This window comes from Schistocerca nitens, chromosome 1 (genome assembly GCF_023898315.1).
Source record: "Schistocerca nitens isolate TAMUIC-IGC-003100 chromosome 1, iqSchNite1.1, whole genome shotgun sequence".
Classification (NCBI taxonomy): Eukaryota; Metazoa; Arthropoda; class Insecta; order Orthoptera; family Acrididae; genus Schistocerca; species Schistocerca nitens.
This window is the reverse complement of record NC_064614.1, coordinates 1025209102-1025223503: the sequence shown is the minus strand read 5'-3', so window position 1 is coordinate 1025223503 and position 14402 is coordinate 1025209102. Positions and strand designations below refer to the sequence as shown.

Here is a 14402-nt window from a genome sequence, read left to right as displayed (position 1 = left end):
GAACCTGTTCAGACATACAGAGACGATAATTTTGATTACAAACATTTTCTATCAGTGAGAAAATTTAAAGTATTTAAAAATGACAGAACACAGATTCACCCCCTGGATTGGATACAACAATTTAGCTTTGCTTTTCCACCGACTTGGCCTGTAACGCACAAACTTGAATTTATTTGCAGTTTTTTGGAAGGCGAACCGGCAACTCGTATGAGACCGATCGCGAGACAATGCTACTCGGTAGAAGAATTTAAGAATGCTTTTCTGTCAGCGTATTGGTCGAAGACGACACAGCGCGGAATCAAGGATCAAGTAATTAGCTTACCAAATTATGAGAACTCAAATTTATCCACTGTCACGCAATGTTTTGAGCACATGGTCCAACAAAACCAGTACTTAAGTGAACCATACAGTGAATCTGCACTTATTCAATTATGTATTTCTAAATTACCACGATCATTAAGAGTGTCACTTTTAACTGGTCAACAGAAAGAAAATATTTCGGCATTCAGATATCTGTTACAGCTTTTGGAAGTGCAGCATCGGATTATTCCTTTATAAACAAAAATTTTTCATATAATAACCAAGGTCATCAAACATACAGCAATTACGATCAACCACGCAATTTCAATAGCAAAGGTAATAGACGCTTTAGGAACGACAACCACCAGAACTTTAATAACAGACAAAATTTTAATTATCAGTATCGTCAAAATTATCAGCAACAGGAACCACATTTTGGCAACAATAGACGTTTTTCACCGCAACAGCAACAAAACCAACCGGTTAGTATACCTAACCAACAATGCAATGTACAAGGTCAACCAAGCTTTAATGTTTCGCCGCGTACGCGTATAGCGTCGGCCCCAACAAATAGTAATGCACAGCAACAAGGTAATCAGTACGTACAGAAAACACACTATTTCAATTCCTATCGCAATGCACCGTATAGAAATGACTATCATGACAGACGTAAAAGTAATGAGCACAATTTTCAGCGTACATTTAATAACAGTAGGTCTTATCAGCAGCAAGAAGATCAGCAACAACATATAATCATGAATGAACCAGACAGTAGGTATCATCCAGAACGTAATACGTCTGGAAGAAATAACAGAACAGTTCAAATAGTCGAAATGCCACAGCATCCTCCTGAAAATAATAACACGTGGGATAGAATTTGACTAGATACTGTACAGGTCGCATCTTCCAGCAACACAAGCACTACTTTTGACACGCAGAATGTTGTTCATGAAAATGTTATTACTTTTGACGACATCCGAGACACTCTTTTGCAGGAAAGACCAGTTGTTCAAAAAACCATTTCACACCCTGTCATCGAAGTTAAAATTGGATCATCCAAATTTTCAGCAGTAATCGATTCTGGATCACCTATGTCAGTTGTAAATGAAGAAACTTTCAACGAGTGTAACAAAGAGAATACCTATCCTACGTTACCATTAGGCAAAACAAAAGTGAAAGGAGCAGTATCTAGTAAAGGAGTAGATGTAAGATTACAGACACATTTATCATTTTGTATTGCAGGTCATACGTTTCACTCAAATTTTTGGATTGTTCCGTTATTGACAACACACGTTATTTTAGGTACGAATTTTCTGGTACAACACGACGCAACTATTGACTTTCAAAATTCATATTTAATGTTGAAGGATGAAAATGTACAACTAGCTTTAGAATTTCAGCACTCTTTATCTGCAGAAGAACAAACAATTAATCGTACAGAGGTCATTTCCGCATCACGTAACATAAACTGTAATTCCACATTGTTCACAGATACGTACGTACACAACTATGACGTTATACAGATGATTTCTGATAAAGTTAAACAGAGCAGTGCAAATACAGATGACGAACGCACGCAACTACACAAAATTCTTTTACAGCAAGCTCCAGTTTTTGACAACGTTCCTGGTACTATGTCCGGTTTTATGTATGAATTTCATGTTAAACAGCACGACACATTTAAAGCCAAGCATTATCCCATTCCGTATATTCATAGAGAACAAGTTAAGAAAGAATTGCAAGCTATGCTTGACCAAGGAATTATTGAAGCGGCAGTTAGTCCGTACATAAACCCGCTCCATATTGTTAAGAAAAAGGATGGTTCACTTCGCCTCGTACTTGATTCGCGTCACATCAATGACATTATTATTAATGAAACAGATCGCCCACAGACACTAGAAGAACTTCTACAGAAATTTCATGGTACTGCTATTTATTCCACATTAGATTTGAAATCGGGATTTTGGCAAATTCAGCTCCATCCGAACTGCAGAAAGTACACAGCATTTCTCTGTTTTGGTGACTGTTACCAATTTTGTAAATTACCGTTCGGTTTAACAATTTCTTCAGCAGCTTTTATTCGCGGTTTGAATACAATACTTCCGACAAAACTTAAAGACAGAATCACAACGTACGTAGACGACATTCTTATTGCAGAAGCTAACTGGTCTGAACACAATTTGATTCTTGAAAAACTGTTGCAAACTTTTCGTGCACAAGGACTCACAGTTAATCTCAGTAAATCGCACTTTGGTAAAGCTTCTATAAAATTTCTTGGTCATGTAATTTCAGCAGAAGGCATTGCGCCTGACCCGGAAAAACTTCAAGCTTTAGGTGACATTACTGTTCCTACGACGAAGAAACAACTACGCAGTTTTTTTGGTTTAATTAACTTTTTTCGTAAATTTATTCATTACTCTGCTTTAGACACCCCTAGATTATGGCAATTGACAGGTAAAAATGCTATTTGGTCTTGGGATAGGCAAGCACATTCTGAATTTGAGAACCTGAAAGAAGCCTTGTTGAATGCACCACTTTTATCGCACCCAGATCTTACCAGAAATTTTTCTATTGCCACCGACAGTTCTAACACCGCTTTAGGCGTACATATTTTTCAGGAAATTGAAGAAGATGGTTGTACAGTAATTAGAAACATCGCTTTTGCAAGTCGCATTCTATCACCTGCTGAACGAAATTATTCTGTTACAGAACTTGAAACATTATGTGTTGTATGGGCTTTTACCAGATTTAGGAATTTTCTTTATGGAAGACACACTACGGTTTACACAGATCATAGAGCGATACAGTTTTTACTTTCCGCTAAATTTACACACGACAGATTAAGTAGATGGAAACTTTATTTGCAGGAATTTAATTTTTCAATTGTTCACATTCCCGGCACGCAAAATATTGTAGCAGACGCACTATCCCGTTCTCTTAACAACAATCAGCAAGACATCGCAACCAACTTCTGCAAAGCAAATTTCAGCGTCATGTACATTCAACAAGTTGCATTTGAAAATTTCATTTCGTCGTCATTACAAGACATAGCACAAGAGCAGAGTAAAGACATCGTATGGAAAGAGATTAAACACCTTTGGCAAGATAGGAATAATGTTACTATTAGAAACCATTGCACTGTACGCAATGACATTCTGTTTCGCCGCTCTCATCCTGACAGCAACAATTGGTTATTATGCATTCCTGACGAACTTTTAACAAATTAATCTGGTATACTCATTTAAGTTATGCACATTACGGAGCCAGAAAATGTTTTCTTATACTGAGACAGAACTGTTATTTTACCAACATGGAGAAACGTATTCGACGATCTGCCAGAAAGCTACATCAGATAAGACTTCACATATTCCTCCATTACATCCCATTGTACCTGTTAAATTAAGACACATGGCCGCTGTAGACATTTTTGGTCCGATTCCCAGAACTAATATAGGTTATTGCTACATCTTTGTCGCTGTTGAACTCACTTCAAAATTTGCTACCTTCACTCCGTTACGCAAAGCTACTGCTAAAACTGTTTCGAAAGCATTTGTAAAACATTTTCTATTTCATGTAGGGCATGTGTTGAAAGTAATTTCCGACAATGGACCACAGTTTCGATCTGCTATATGGACACGTATGTTACGAGCTAGGAACATTTCTCCGATATATATATCCAGGTACCATGCTTCTTCGAACCCTTGTGAACGATTAATGAAAGAAATTGGTAAACTGTGCAGAATATACTGCCATAAAAGACATACTGATTGGGACTCACACATACTCTCATTCCAAGATGTAATTTATTCCATACCAAATGAATCTACTATGCTATCTCCATCTGTTATACTGAAAAATGTTGAACCACCTAACAAAATTAAAGAATTAGTAACCTTTTCTACATCTCGTCGACTTCGACGCCATGAAATAATTGACATTGCGCTGAACAACATCAAACGTGCCGCAGAGCGCCGGAGAAGACAGCAAAAACAGGTTTGTACACGCCGTGACTTTCACATTGGACAGAAGATATTAGTACGTACACACTATTTATCCAACAAAGGAAAGCGTAGATGCAGTAAATTTGAGCTTCTATACGCAGGTCCATATCGGATTCGCAACATTCCTCACCCCAATGTAGTACACGTCGAAACTTTGAGAACCAGAAAAACCAAAGGGAAACACCACGTGTCGAACGTCAAACCTTTTATTGAATGAAAATACTTTATGATTTATCACACTGTAATGCCATTTCCTAATTTTTTATGATCGCTTACGCAATTATATTCACATGAACACCTACTGATGATTATCGTAATTTTTTCTTGGCAAGTGCCCGGCAAGGTAAGGTTAGCAGGTCGCTTTTCTTGTCGTTGCACAATAGACCGTGCATATTTTTCCAGATGAACTTACACATTTATTTTGTTAACATGATTTGTATTCACTGCATATACATTTTGTGATTTGATGATATGTTCTGTACTACAGTGCGTGTGCACTTTTGCCATTTGTTAATGTTTTGTACTCACTGTGTATACATTTTGTCATTGCCTGATATGTTCTGTACTCAGTGCGTGTGCACTATATTTTATTTCATGTTCTGCACCTATATATATATATATATATATATATATATATATATATATATATATATATATATTCTGTGATTGTAAAGTTAATTATGAAAAATTTGTTGCTCATGGCAAGTCCAATTGACTCACCATCGCAGCCAAATTTTTGCCCCCCCCCCCCCCCCCCCCCCCAGTGGAGGGTTATGTAAGGTGTATGCTTCACCGGCGATGGGCGAGGCATGACAGAATCTCTGACCAGAGAGTAGTTTATCGTTAGTTGTTGCTTGTCGCGAGTCTGCGCTAGTCTGCGTGAGTCTGCAGTAGTAGTCAGTCGGATACAGTAGTAGTCGGTCGGCTTTAGTAGCGAGTGGACAGTAGTAGTCGACGGGATTCGGCATGCGTCGGCTGTGTGCTCTGCTCGCGACTCTGGTCAGGACTCTGGAGGATGAGTATTGTTGTAGAAGGTAAAGAAGCAGCCTAGCGCATAATTAATAATGTATGTTAATTGTAATTTAATTTGTTCAAAAAAATGCCCCAATAATATTTTTTACAGTATAAAGTAACCTTTTTTTTAAAGAAAAGTATTCATTTCAATTTAAAGAATATTTCCTATGCATTCCTTCCAAGAATCAAAAAAATATATATATATATACGCCAGCGTTGCACGAAGCTGTGTCGATAAATAAGAGCAGATATAGTTGCAGTTTTTATTGAGGTAAGAATTTTTGCTTTTTTATTCAGAATACAGGGCCGAAGGTCAGCGCTGCTGTCCTTATAAAATTTACCTGATATTATTATTTCTGTTAGAAGGTTACATTTCGGTCATGGTTCATTATTTAATCAATATTATTGTGTGGTTCATGGTCAATTATCATCCCTTAATTTTTGTGTGGGGAGTTTACGCTTGGCTCCATTTTGCATTATTATTAACCATTATTTTTGTTGGGAGGTTACACCTGGCTCCATTTCAAATTCACATTTAATAAATTTCTGCGGGGAGGTTACAATATGTATTAAAACAAATTTTAAAAATATTACGAGAAGGAAAGTTGCTACTCACCGTATAGTGGAGAAGCTGAGATGCAGATAGGCACAGCAAAAAGACTCTCACAATCAAAGCTTTTGGCCATTAAGACCTTAGTCAACAAAAGACACACATACATACACACACACACTCAAGCAAACGCAACTCACACACACGACTGCTGTCTCAGGCAATTGAATCCACACTAGCATTTCGGAGTGTGGTTTCAGCTGCCTGAGACTGCAGTCATGTGTTCAAATAGCACTATGGGACATAACATCTGAGGTCATCAGCCCCTAGCATTAGAACTACACTCCTGGAAATTGAAATAAGAACACCGTGAATTCATTGTCCTAGGAAGGGGAAACTTTATTGACACATTCCTGGGGTCAGATACATCACATGATCACAGTGACAGAACCACAGGCACATAGACACAGGCAACAGAGCATGCACAATGTCGGCACTAGTACAGTGTATATCCACCTTTCGCAGCAATGCAGGCTGCTATTCTCTCATGGAGACGATCGTAGAGATGCTGGATGTAGTCCTGTGGAACGGCTTGCCATGCCATTTCCACCTGGCGCCTCAGTTGGACCAGCGTTCGTCCTGGACGTGCAGACCGCGTTAGACGACGCTTCATCCAGTCCCAAACATGCTCAATGGGGGACAGATCCGGAGATCTTGCTGGCCAGGGTATTTGACTTACACCTTCTAGAGCACGTTGGGTGGCACGGGATACATGCGGACGTGCATTGTCCTGTTGGAACTGCAAGTTCCCTTGCCGGTCTAGGAATGGTAGAACGATGGGTTCGATGACGGTTTGGACGTACCGTGCACTATTCAGTGTCCCCTCGACGATCACCAGTGGTGTACGGCCAGTGTAGGAGATCACTCCCCACACCATGATGCCGGGTGTTGGCCCTGTGTGCCTCGGTCGTATGCAGTCCTGATTGTGGCGCTCACCTGCACGGCGCCAAACACGCATACGACCATCATTGGCACCAAGGCAGAAGCAACTCTCATCGCTGAAGACGACACGTCTCCATTCGTCCCTCCATTCACGCCTGTCACGACACCACTGGAGGCGGGCTGCACGATGTTGGGGCGTGAGCGGAAGACGGCCTAACGGTGTGCGGGACCGTAGCCCAGCTTCATGGAGACGGTTGCGAATGGTCCTCGCCGATACCCCAGGAGCAACAGTGTCCCTAATTTGCTGGGAAGTGGCAGTGCGGTCCCCTACGGCACTGCGTAGGATCCTACGGTCTTGGCGTGCATCCGTGCGTCGCTGCGGTCCGGTCCCAGGTCGACGGGCACGTGCACCTTCCGCCGACCACTGGCGACAACATCGATGTACTGTGGAGACCTCACGCCCCACGTGTTGAGCAATTCGGCGGTACGTCCACCCGGCCTCCCGCATGCCCACTATACGCCCTCGCTCAAAGTCCGTCAACTGCACATACGGTTCACGTCCACGCTGTCGCGGCATGCTACCAGTGTTAAAGACTGCGATGGAGCTCCGTATGCCACGGCAAACTGGCTGACACTGACGGCGGCCGTGCACAAATGCTGCGCAGCTAGCGCCATTCGGCGGCCAACACCGCGGTTCCTGGTGTGTCCGCTGTGCCGTGCGTGTAATCATTGCTTGTACAGCCCTCTCGCAGTGTCCGGAGCAAGTATGGTGGGTCTGACACACCGGTGTCAATGTGTTCTTTTTTCCATTTCCAGGAGTGTACACTACTGGCCATTAAAATTGCTACACCACGAAGATGACGTGCTGCAGACGTGAAATTTAACCGACAGGAAGAAGATGCTGTGATATGCAAATGATTAGCTTTTCAGAGCATTCACACAAGGTTGGCGCCGGTGGCGACAACTACGACGTGCTGACATGAGGAAAGTTTCCAACCGATTTCTCAAACACAAACAGCAGTTGACCGTCGTTGCCTGGTGAAACGTTGTTGTGATGCCTCGTGCAAGGAGGAGAAATGCGTACCATCACGTTTCCAACTTTAATTAAGGTCGGATTGTAGCCTATCGCGATTGCGGTTTATCGAACCGCGGCATTGCTGCTCGCGTTGGTCGAGATCCAATGACTGTTAGCAGAATATGGAATCGGTGGGTTCAGGAGGGTAATACGGAACGCCGTGCTGGATCCCAACGGCCTCGTATCACTAGCAGCCGAGATGACAGGCATCTTATCCGCATGGCTGTAACGGATCGTGCAGCAACGTCTCGATCCCTGAGTCAACAGATGGGGACGTTTGCAAGACAACAACCATCTGCACGAACAGTTCGACGACGTTTGCAGCAGCATGGACTGTCATCTCGGAGACAATGGCTGCGATAACCCTTGACGCTGCATCACAGACAGGAGCGCCTGCGATGGTGAACTCAGCGACGAACCTGGGTGCACGAATGGCAAAACGTAATTTTTTCGGATGAATCCAGGTTCTGTTTACAGCATCATGATGGTCGCATCCGTGTTTGGCGACATCGCGGTGAACGCACATTGGAAGCGTGTATTCGTCATCGCCGTACTGGCGTATCACTCGGCGTGATGGTATGGGGTGCCATTGGTTACACGTCTCGGTCACCTCTTGTTCGCATTGGCGGCACATTGAACAGTGGACGTTACATTTCAGATGTGTTACGACCCGTGGCTCTACCCTTCATTCGATCCCTACGAAACCCTACATTTCAGCAGGATAATGCACGATCGCATGTTGCTGGTCCTGAACGGGCCTTTCTGGATACAGAAAATGTTCGACTGCTACCCTGGCCAGCACATTCTCCAGATCTCTCACCAATTGAAATCGTCTGGTCAATGGTGGCCGAGCAACTGGCTCGTCACAACACGCCAGTCACTACTCTTGATGAACTGTGGTATCGTGTTGAAGCTGCATGGGCAGCTGTACCTGTACACGCCATTCTAGCTCTGTTTGACTCAATGCTCTGGCGTATCAAGGCCGTTATTATGGCCAGAGGTGGTTGTTCTGGGTACTGATTTCTCAGGATCTATGTACCCAAACTGCGTGAAAATGTAATTACATGTCAATTGTAGTATAATATATTTGTCCAATGAATACCCGTTTATCATCTGCATTTCTTCTTGGTGTAGCAATTTTAATGGCCAGTAGTGTACTTAAACCTAACTAACCTAAGGACAGCACACACATCCATGCCCGAGGCAGGATTCTAACCTGCGACCGTAGCGGTCGCGCGGTTCCGGACTGAAGCGCCTAGAACCGCTCGGCCACAACGGCCGGCTGCAGTCGTGTGTGTGAGTTGCCTTTGCGTGAGCGTGTGTGTGTGTATCCGTATATGATGAGTAGCCACTTTCCTTCTCATAATATTGTTACTTTCCATCCTGAATTTTCAATTGTTTGAAAACTAATTTTAACCATGGCGTATTCAATCAGACCATATTTGGGTTGTATCATCACAACCACACCACGCCGGCAATGTGCGGACAACGAGGCTGCAGGACAAATGTAACCCTGGCCTTTAGTTCAGTATGAGTAGCGTGTGTTACACTGTGCTCGGAGCAGTACCTGATGACCAGAGACGGCAGGAGGGCGCAGGAGACGACCAGCACGGCGCACTGCACGACCAGCGCCCGCGTCCCCAAGTCTGCAGCGCCGTTGACGGTGCTCTGAAGGGTGACGGCGCCGTCGTGTGCCGTGAAGTGCAGCATGAAGGCCGCGCTCAAACACAGCACGCCCACCACCAGCCGGCGCCGCTCTGGCCCTGTGTCCACCTGTGGCCCAGCCGCCACCGCCCCACTGGATGACGAAGCCCCATCTGACTTACTGCCTGCGTCGCCCACAAAGGACTTGTTCACGAAAACACACTGCGTCATCACACGACCCACACCTCCTGCAGTGGGCTTCACGTCGCCGTATCGGGAGGCGTCAGAGCGGGAGGTATCGACACATCCACCGTTCACGCCCTCCGTGTTTCGTTTAGGCATCTCCTGCTCGGGTGAACTACCACGGAACTGGTCACGAGAACTGCTTTCACCTATTCCTTTTTGGTACAGCAACTGGTCAGAATTTCCTGTATCTACTCTGTGTACTAAAATCGGTTCAGATGCCATTTTTTTGAAGGGCTTCTTCAGGTTGGGATTAACGATTCTTTTCACTGCGCTCGAGTATTTCTCGTTCCCTTCAGCTGTTTGTACAACGCTTCCACAGCTACTTGTTTCTGAACACTCGTCCACTGAATGAATACTGACGCACTGAGAGAACAAAGGACTGTTAACACGATTCAGTCGTTCAACAAAAGTCAAATTACGACTGTTGTCGTTACTATAGGTGCAATTGTTCCTTTTTTCATACGGCTGCTGATTTGCTGGCACCACCTCCTCAAGAATGGCTGGCAAACTGGCGCGTCTCATATCTAAGCTGAATCCTTGAGGCCTAGACGGTTTCATTACCACGTTATCATTAACGACAAACCTACTTCCATACGTGGTAAACCTATACCGCACTACTGAACTTCGAGAAACTTAAATGCATATAAGGCACGTCACACGTTCCACGGCGCTAGCTTGTTAAACATATAGTTTACTTTTCTAACAACGTAGACACAAGTTAAAGGGACCATCACTTACACTAAAGGATTTATGAGACAATACTTCTGAACCACAGAAAAATCTGAAAACTTCTATGAGAATGGCGTTGTTATGGACACCCAGATTCACAGTTTCCTTTCCCATCGCTTGTGCATAGATACTAGTCAATGAATGTGCAACTTTGTTGAGAAAATGGTACGAGACACTATCATAGTGCGTGCTTTAAATATAATATTTCAAAACACAATCCGCATTGGTGTACTCGTTGTCAGATATCTACTAAATTAGGCTAGAATACACCTTCACCTAACTTCCTTATCATGACGCCAGTGATTCAGTATAAACTTCAGACTTCCGCTACTGGGGATTTTGTTTCGTTTACTGACAGTACAGTCTTTCATATAATCACTGTATCTGCCCCTGTTAAAAGCAAACAATCTCTTATGTAAGGGTGTTATTCCGTATCCATTGAAAATTTCAGTGCGTTTATTCTTATCAGATATACAAGGGGAAGAACTGTGTAAAATGCACTACACACTTACCTGAGAATCTTCCTAAGACACACTTACGGGTGTACTGTGGCTGATCCACCCACGCCGATGTATCCATCAGTGGGACATAATTATTAGTTGCAGATGTAAAGCATAAGGCCTGCTGATAGTCACGCCAGCCAAGTACGACGTTCAACTACATATCGGCAGAGACCGCTACGGCACTAGAGCTTGTCCGGATGAAAGAGAATCACAGAAATCGTAAATTCCAGCCACTAAATGTTTCATCGAACCTGTTTGCATAAACAACCTTAGCCAGCACACCACGTTACACAGTACACTGGTTCTTGCTCAACAGTTCCTATTCTTTCAGCATGCAGCTACGACAAGACTGGACAGGTGCAGCACGGAATGAAAGTTTCCACCGCGGACGCGATAGGATAAGACACAAGCACGTGTCGATTAGCGGAAACAACTGTTGAAGTCGACCTTGTTTCCAAAGATACCACCAAAGCGCAAGAGAACCCGCTTACTAAGACAATTACAACTTTGCCGCAGTTGACTGTATTGAATTCTATGTTGATGTTTTTTTCTTTTTTATCATTTGTATTGTTGCACTGAGTGTTAGAATAAGATTTCAGACGGTGATACCAAGAGCTGACATAAGTTTACATCTAATATACAACTGTTTTAGAATATTGTTTACATATTTTTGGGCGATTAATGCTACCACAATGTTTCATATGCAGCGAATTTGGTGTAACCTCGTAACTACGGCCCCACATTTACTAATACCACCGTGGATTATTAGTGCTGTACAATCCTACGCATTAGTGTATATAATTTTCGGCCACTTCAAGGGTGAAATAAAATGTTTTATAGTTAGGAAGACATACTCGTACATACAGGTCATTGGAGTTGCCAAAGTGTAATTCCACTTTTTTAGAGGCATTAGATGACGTTGTAATCTTTTTCGAACGTTTGAGAAACCTGTTTAGTGATTTGTCATTGCTTCGCGGAATAAGCGCAGATTTAATGAAAATAATATTTTGTAGTTGAATTAAGTGACGAATGTTGCGCTTTTCACGAAAGACTCCTGTGAACACACTTCGCTATTTATGGTTACTACTATCTAATCTTCAAGGACATTCTTTCCCTTCCTGTACCAATGTGCTGCTATTTAACGTAAATCAAAGACACCTGTGTTTGTGCTCTCGTGTAGCACGTGCAGTGCTGAGTACTAGCTCCGGTATTATCTTGCCACGGTATTATCTTGCCTTTTTCCTGTGACGACTATGCAGCCCGTTACGAAAGAGTGACAAGTTCTGCACCTACATCTATACTCCGCAAGCCTCCATACGGGACAGCATTCCTCATCCTATGAAACAAATTCAAAGATAGGCCCATCCGAGTTCACATACCTTGCCCAAACGTCAATGTGCCGTTATCCGTGATACCAAAGCCACACACTAAAACGTCATATGTAAAAGCTTATGATTTACAACTGCCGCAACCCAGCTGATCTGTGCCGGGAAGCTACCATTTACGCTTTCTGCCATGTGGACTTACCACATCTCGCCAGAATAGTTAGAAAAGCTGTTATATTTAATCTTCTAGTCTCTAAGTCAAGACATCTCAATAGTTGCGAGTCGCTACCAAAGGGTCATTGGCGACTACAATTCAACCCTTGAGTTGCCAGTAGACTGCACTTATCTAATGTCTCGCAGGAATAATGTTTTGCACACACCATAAGCTGTGTACACGAACTACTCACATCTAAGCCTCAGCTGTTCGTCATCATAAGAATAACACTTCAAACACATTTTTAAAGCGCAAAGCCTGTGCGACTTTACTCGTATGACGTCAATAGCTCTCTATGGCCATACGCAGATTCTTGTGAAACATAGCATCATTCCACCAAGCTGTATTTTAAATTACCTTATTTGCACTGCTAGTGACAGACAATTTTCATTTTCTAATGCATCTAGAAAAACTAGAATAAAAGAAGAAAGCAAATACATGAAAGTCATGTAACTAAATCGGAAGCAGAGTAAAATGTAGTAGCTACATGTAGTAACAGTGTTGATACATCGTTCTCAGTTCAATAAAAAATCACGTGACATATACATTTGTGCAAAGAAAGGTCATGAACGGTCATCTTTTAAAGTATAAGTACATGACATGCATAGTGTTTTCGAGAACAGTAACAAGACTGACTTTTTAAAACGTCACATCTAGCCAGAAGCACCAGGGAAACAAACCTTGTAATGCTCGCTACAAATCGCACTGTATGCACTTGTTCATGCGACTGTCACATGTGCATGAACGTATTGGGAAATTAAAGTTCTTCATCGCCTATTCATTCCATTACGGCGTGGAATTCCCAGAGACACTGAAACACGTATTTTTTGTTTCTAGTCGAGAAGTAAAATATCAATTTTCATATATGTAGCTTTAAAAACAATTTAGTAGTTGTTTAATAATGACGTATTTTCGAAAAAACTTTCTCCCACTGTTTTAACCCATAGTGGTTGAATATACAAAAATGTGGAAACACGAATTTCTTAATTTTTGACTGAGAAATCAAATACCAGTTTTCGTAGCTATAGCTTCAAAATTGCCGTAATAGCGACATATTCACAAAAAGCCTTTCATATCCAATTTCATCCCCTTAGGAATGGATTTTCGAACATTTCCTCCTTAAACGACGGCTACAGTATAATATCCATAGTCTTGCTGCCCATGCTCCAGCGGTCTGATAGAGATCTCTTCATTAAAACTTAATTACCTCTGCTCTTTCTACTCCGATTGATATGGTATTTTTACCATTATTCTTGTAATCACTTCATGTAGCATTTAACATGTTTTCCCACTAATTACCTTTTTGCAATAATATTCTTAAGTGGATAAACGGTTGTCAGCTTGAATGTGTGCAGTGTAGACAGCACACTGCCGTATCTCATAATGATACGTTAAACATATTACTAAGTGTATGATTTACTGAATTATAACTCGTTCTAAGAATGATCGTTAAAATCTCAACAACCTCACGAAATCTACGATTTTCAGAACATTAAAAATCTACTGATATCACTGAAGGATGCCAGTACTGATTCCAGTCGCATAGTTCTTTAGAATAACATTTTGCATATATCCCCTTCGTTTTTCAGTAGAATTATTTGATACTATTTCTGCTGCTACATTTTATTAAAACGGTTGCCACTTGTGAATTGCAGCAACACTATAGTGAGCTGTCTGAAGGTCTTGTGCACTGGTGGTTGCGCCGTCTCTCATTTCACTGTATTCCATACATGAATTAATTGCAGTAAAAACATTATTAATTTGTATTATGACGTGCATATTAAAGTGACCTTTTCACAGCTTCACATGAGTTTAAACCATTATATTCCTCCCTACCTTTAATAGTATTTGTTTATTAA

The 14402-nt window shown here is 42.2% G+C and overlaps 1 protein-coding gene across 1 annotated transcript in view; it reads right to left on the bottom strand.

Annotated features, from left to right (window-relative positions):
• The window catches only part of LOC126222094 (protein unc-93 homolog A-like), a 78324-nt gene extending 67448 nt beyond the window's left edge, over positions 1–10876 (bottom strand). Inside the window, exon 1 of the mRNA XM_049942182.1 lies at positions 9450–10876. Within this exon, the coding sequence (XP_049798139.1) occupies positions 9450–10330 (881 nt within the window). The 5' untranslated portion in view covers positions 10331–10876. The remainder of the gene's footprint in view (positions 1–9449) is intronic.
• Between the last annotated feature and the right edge of the window lie 3526 nt (positions 10877–14402).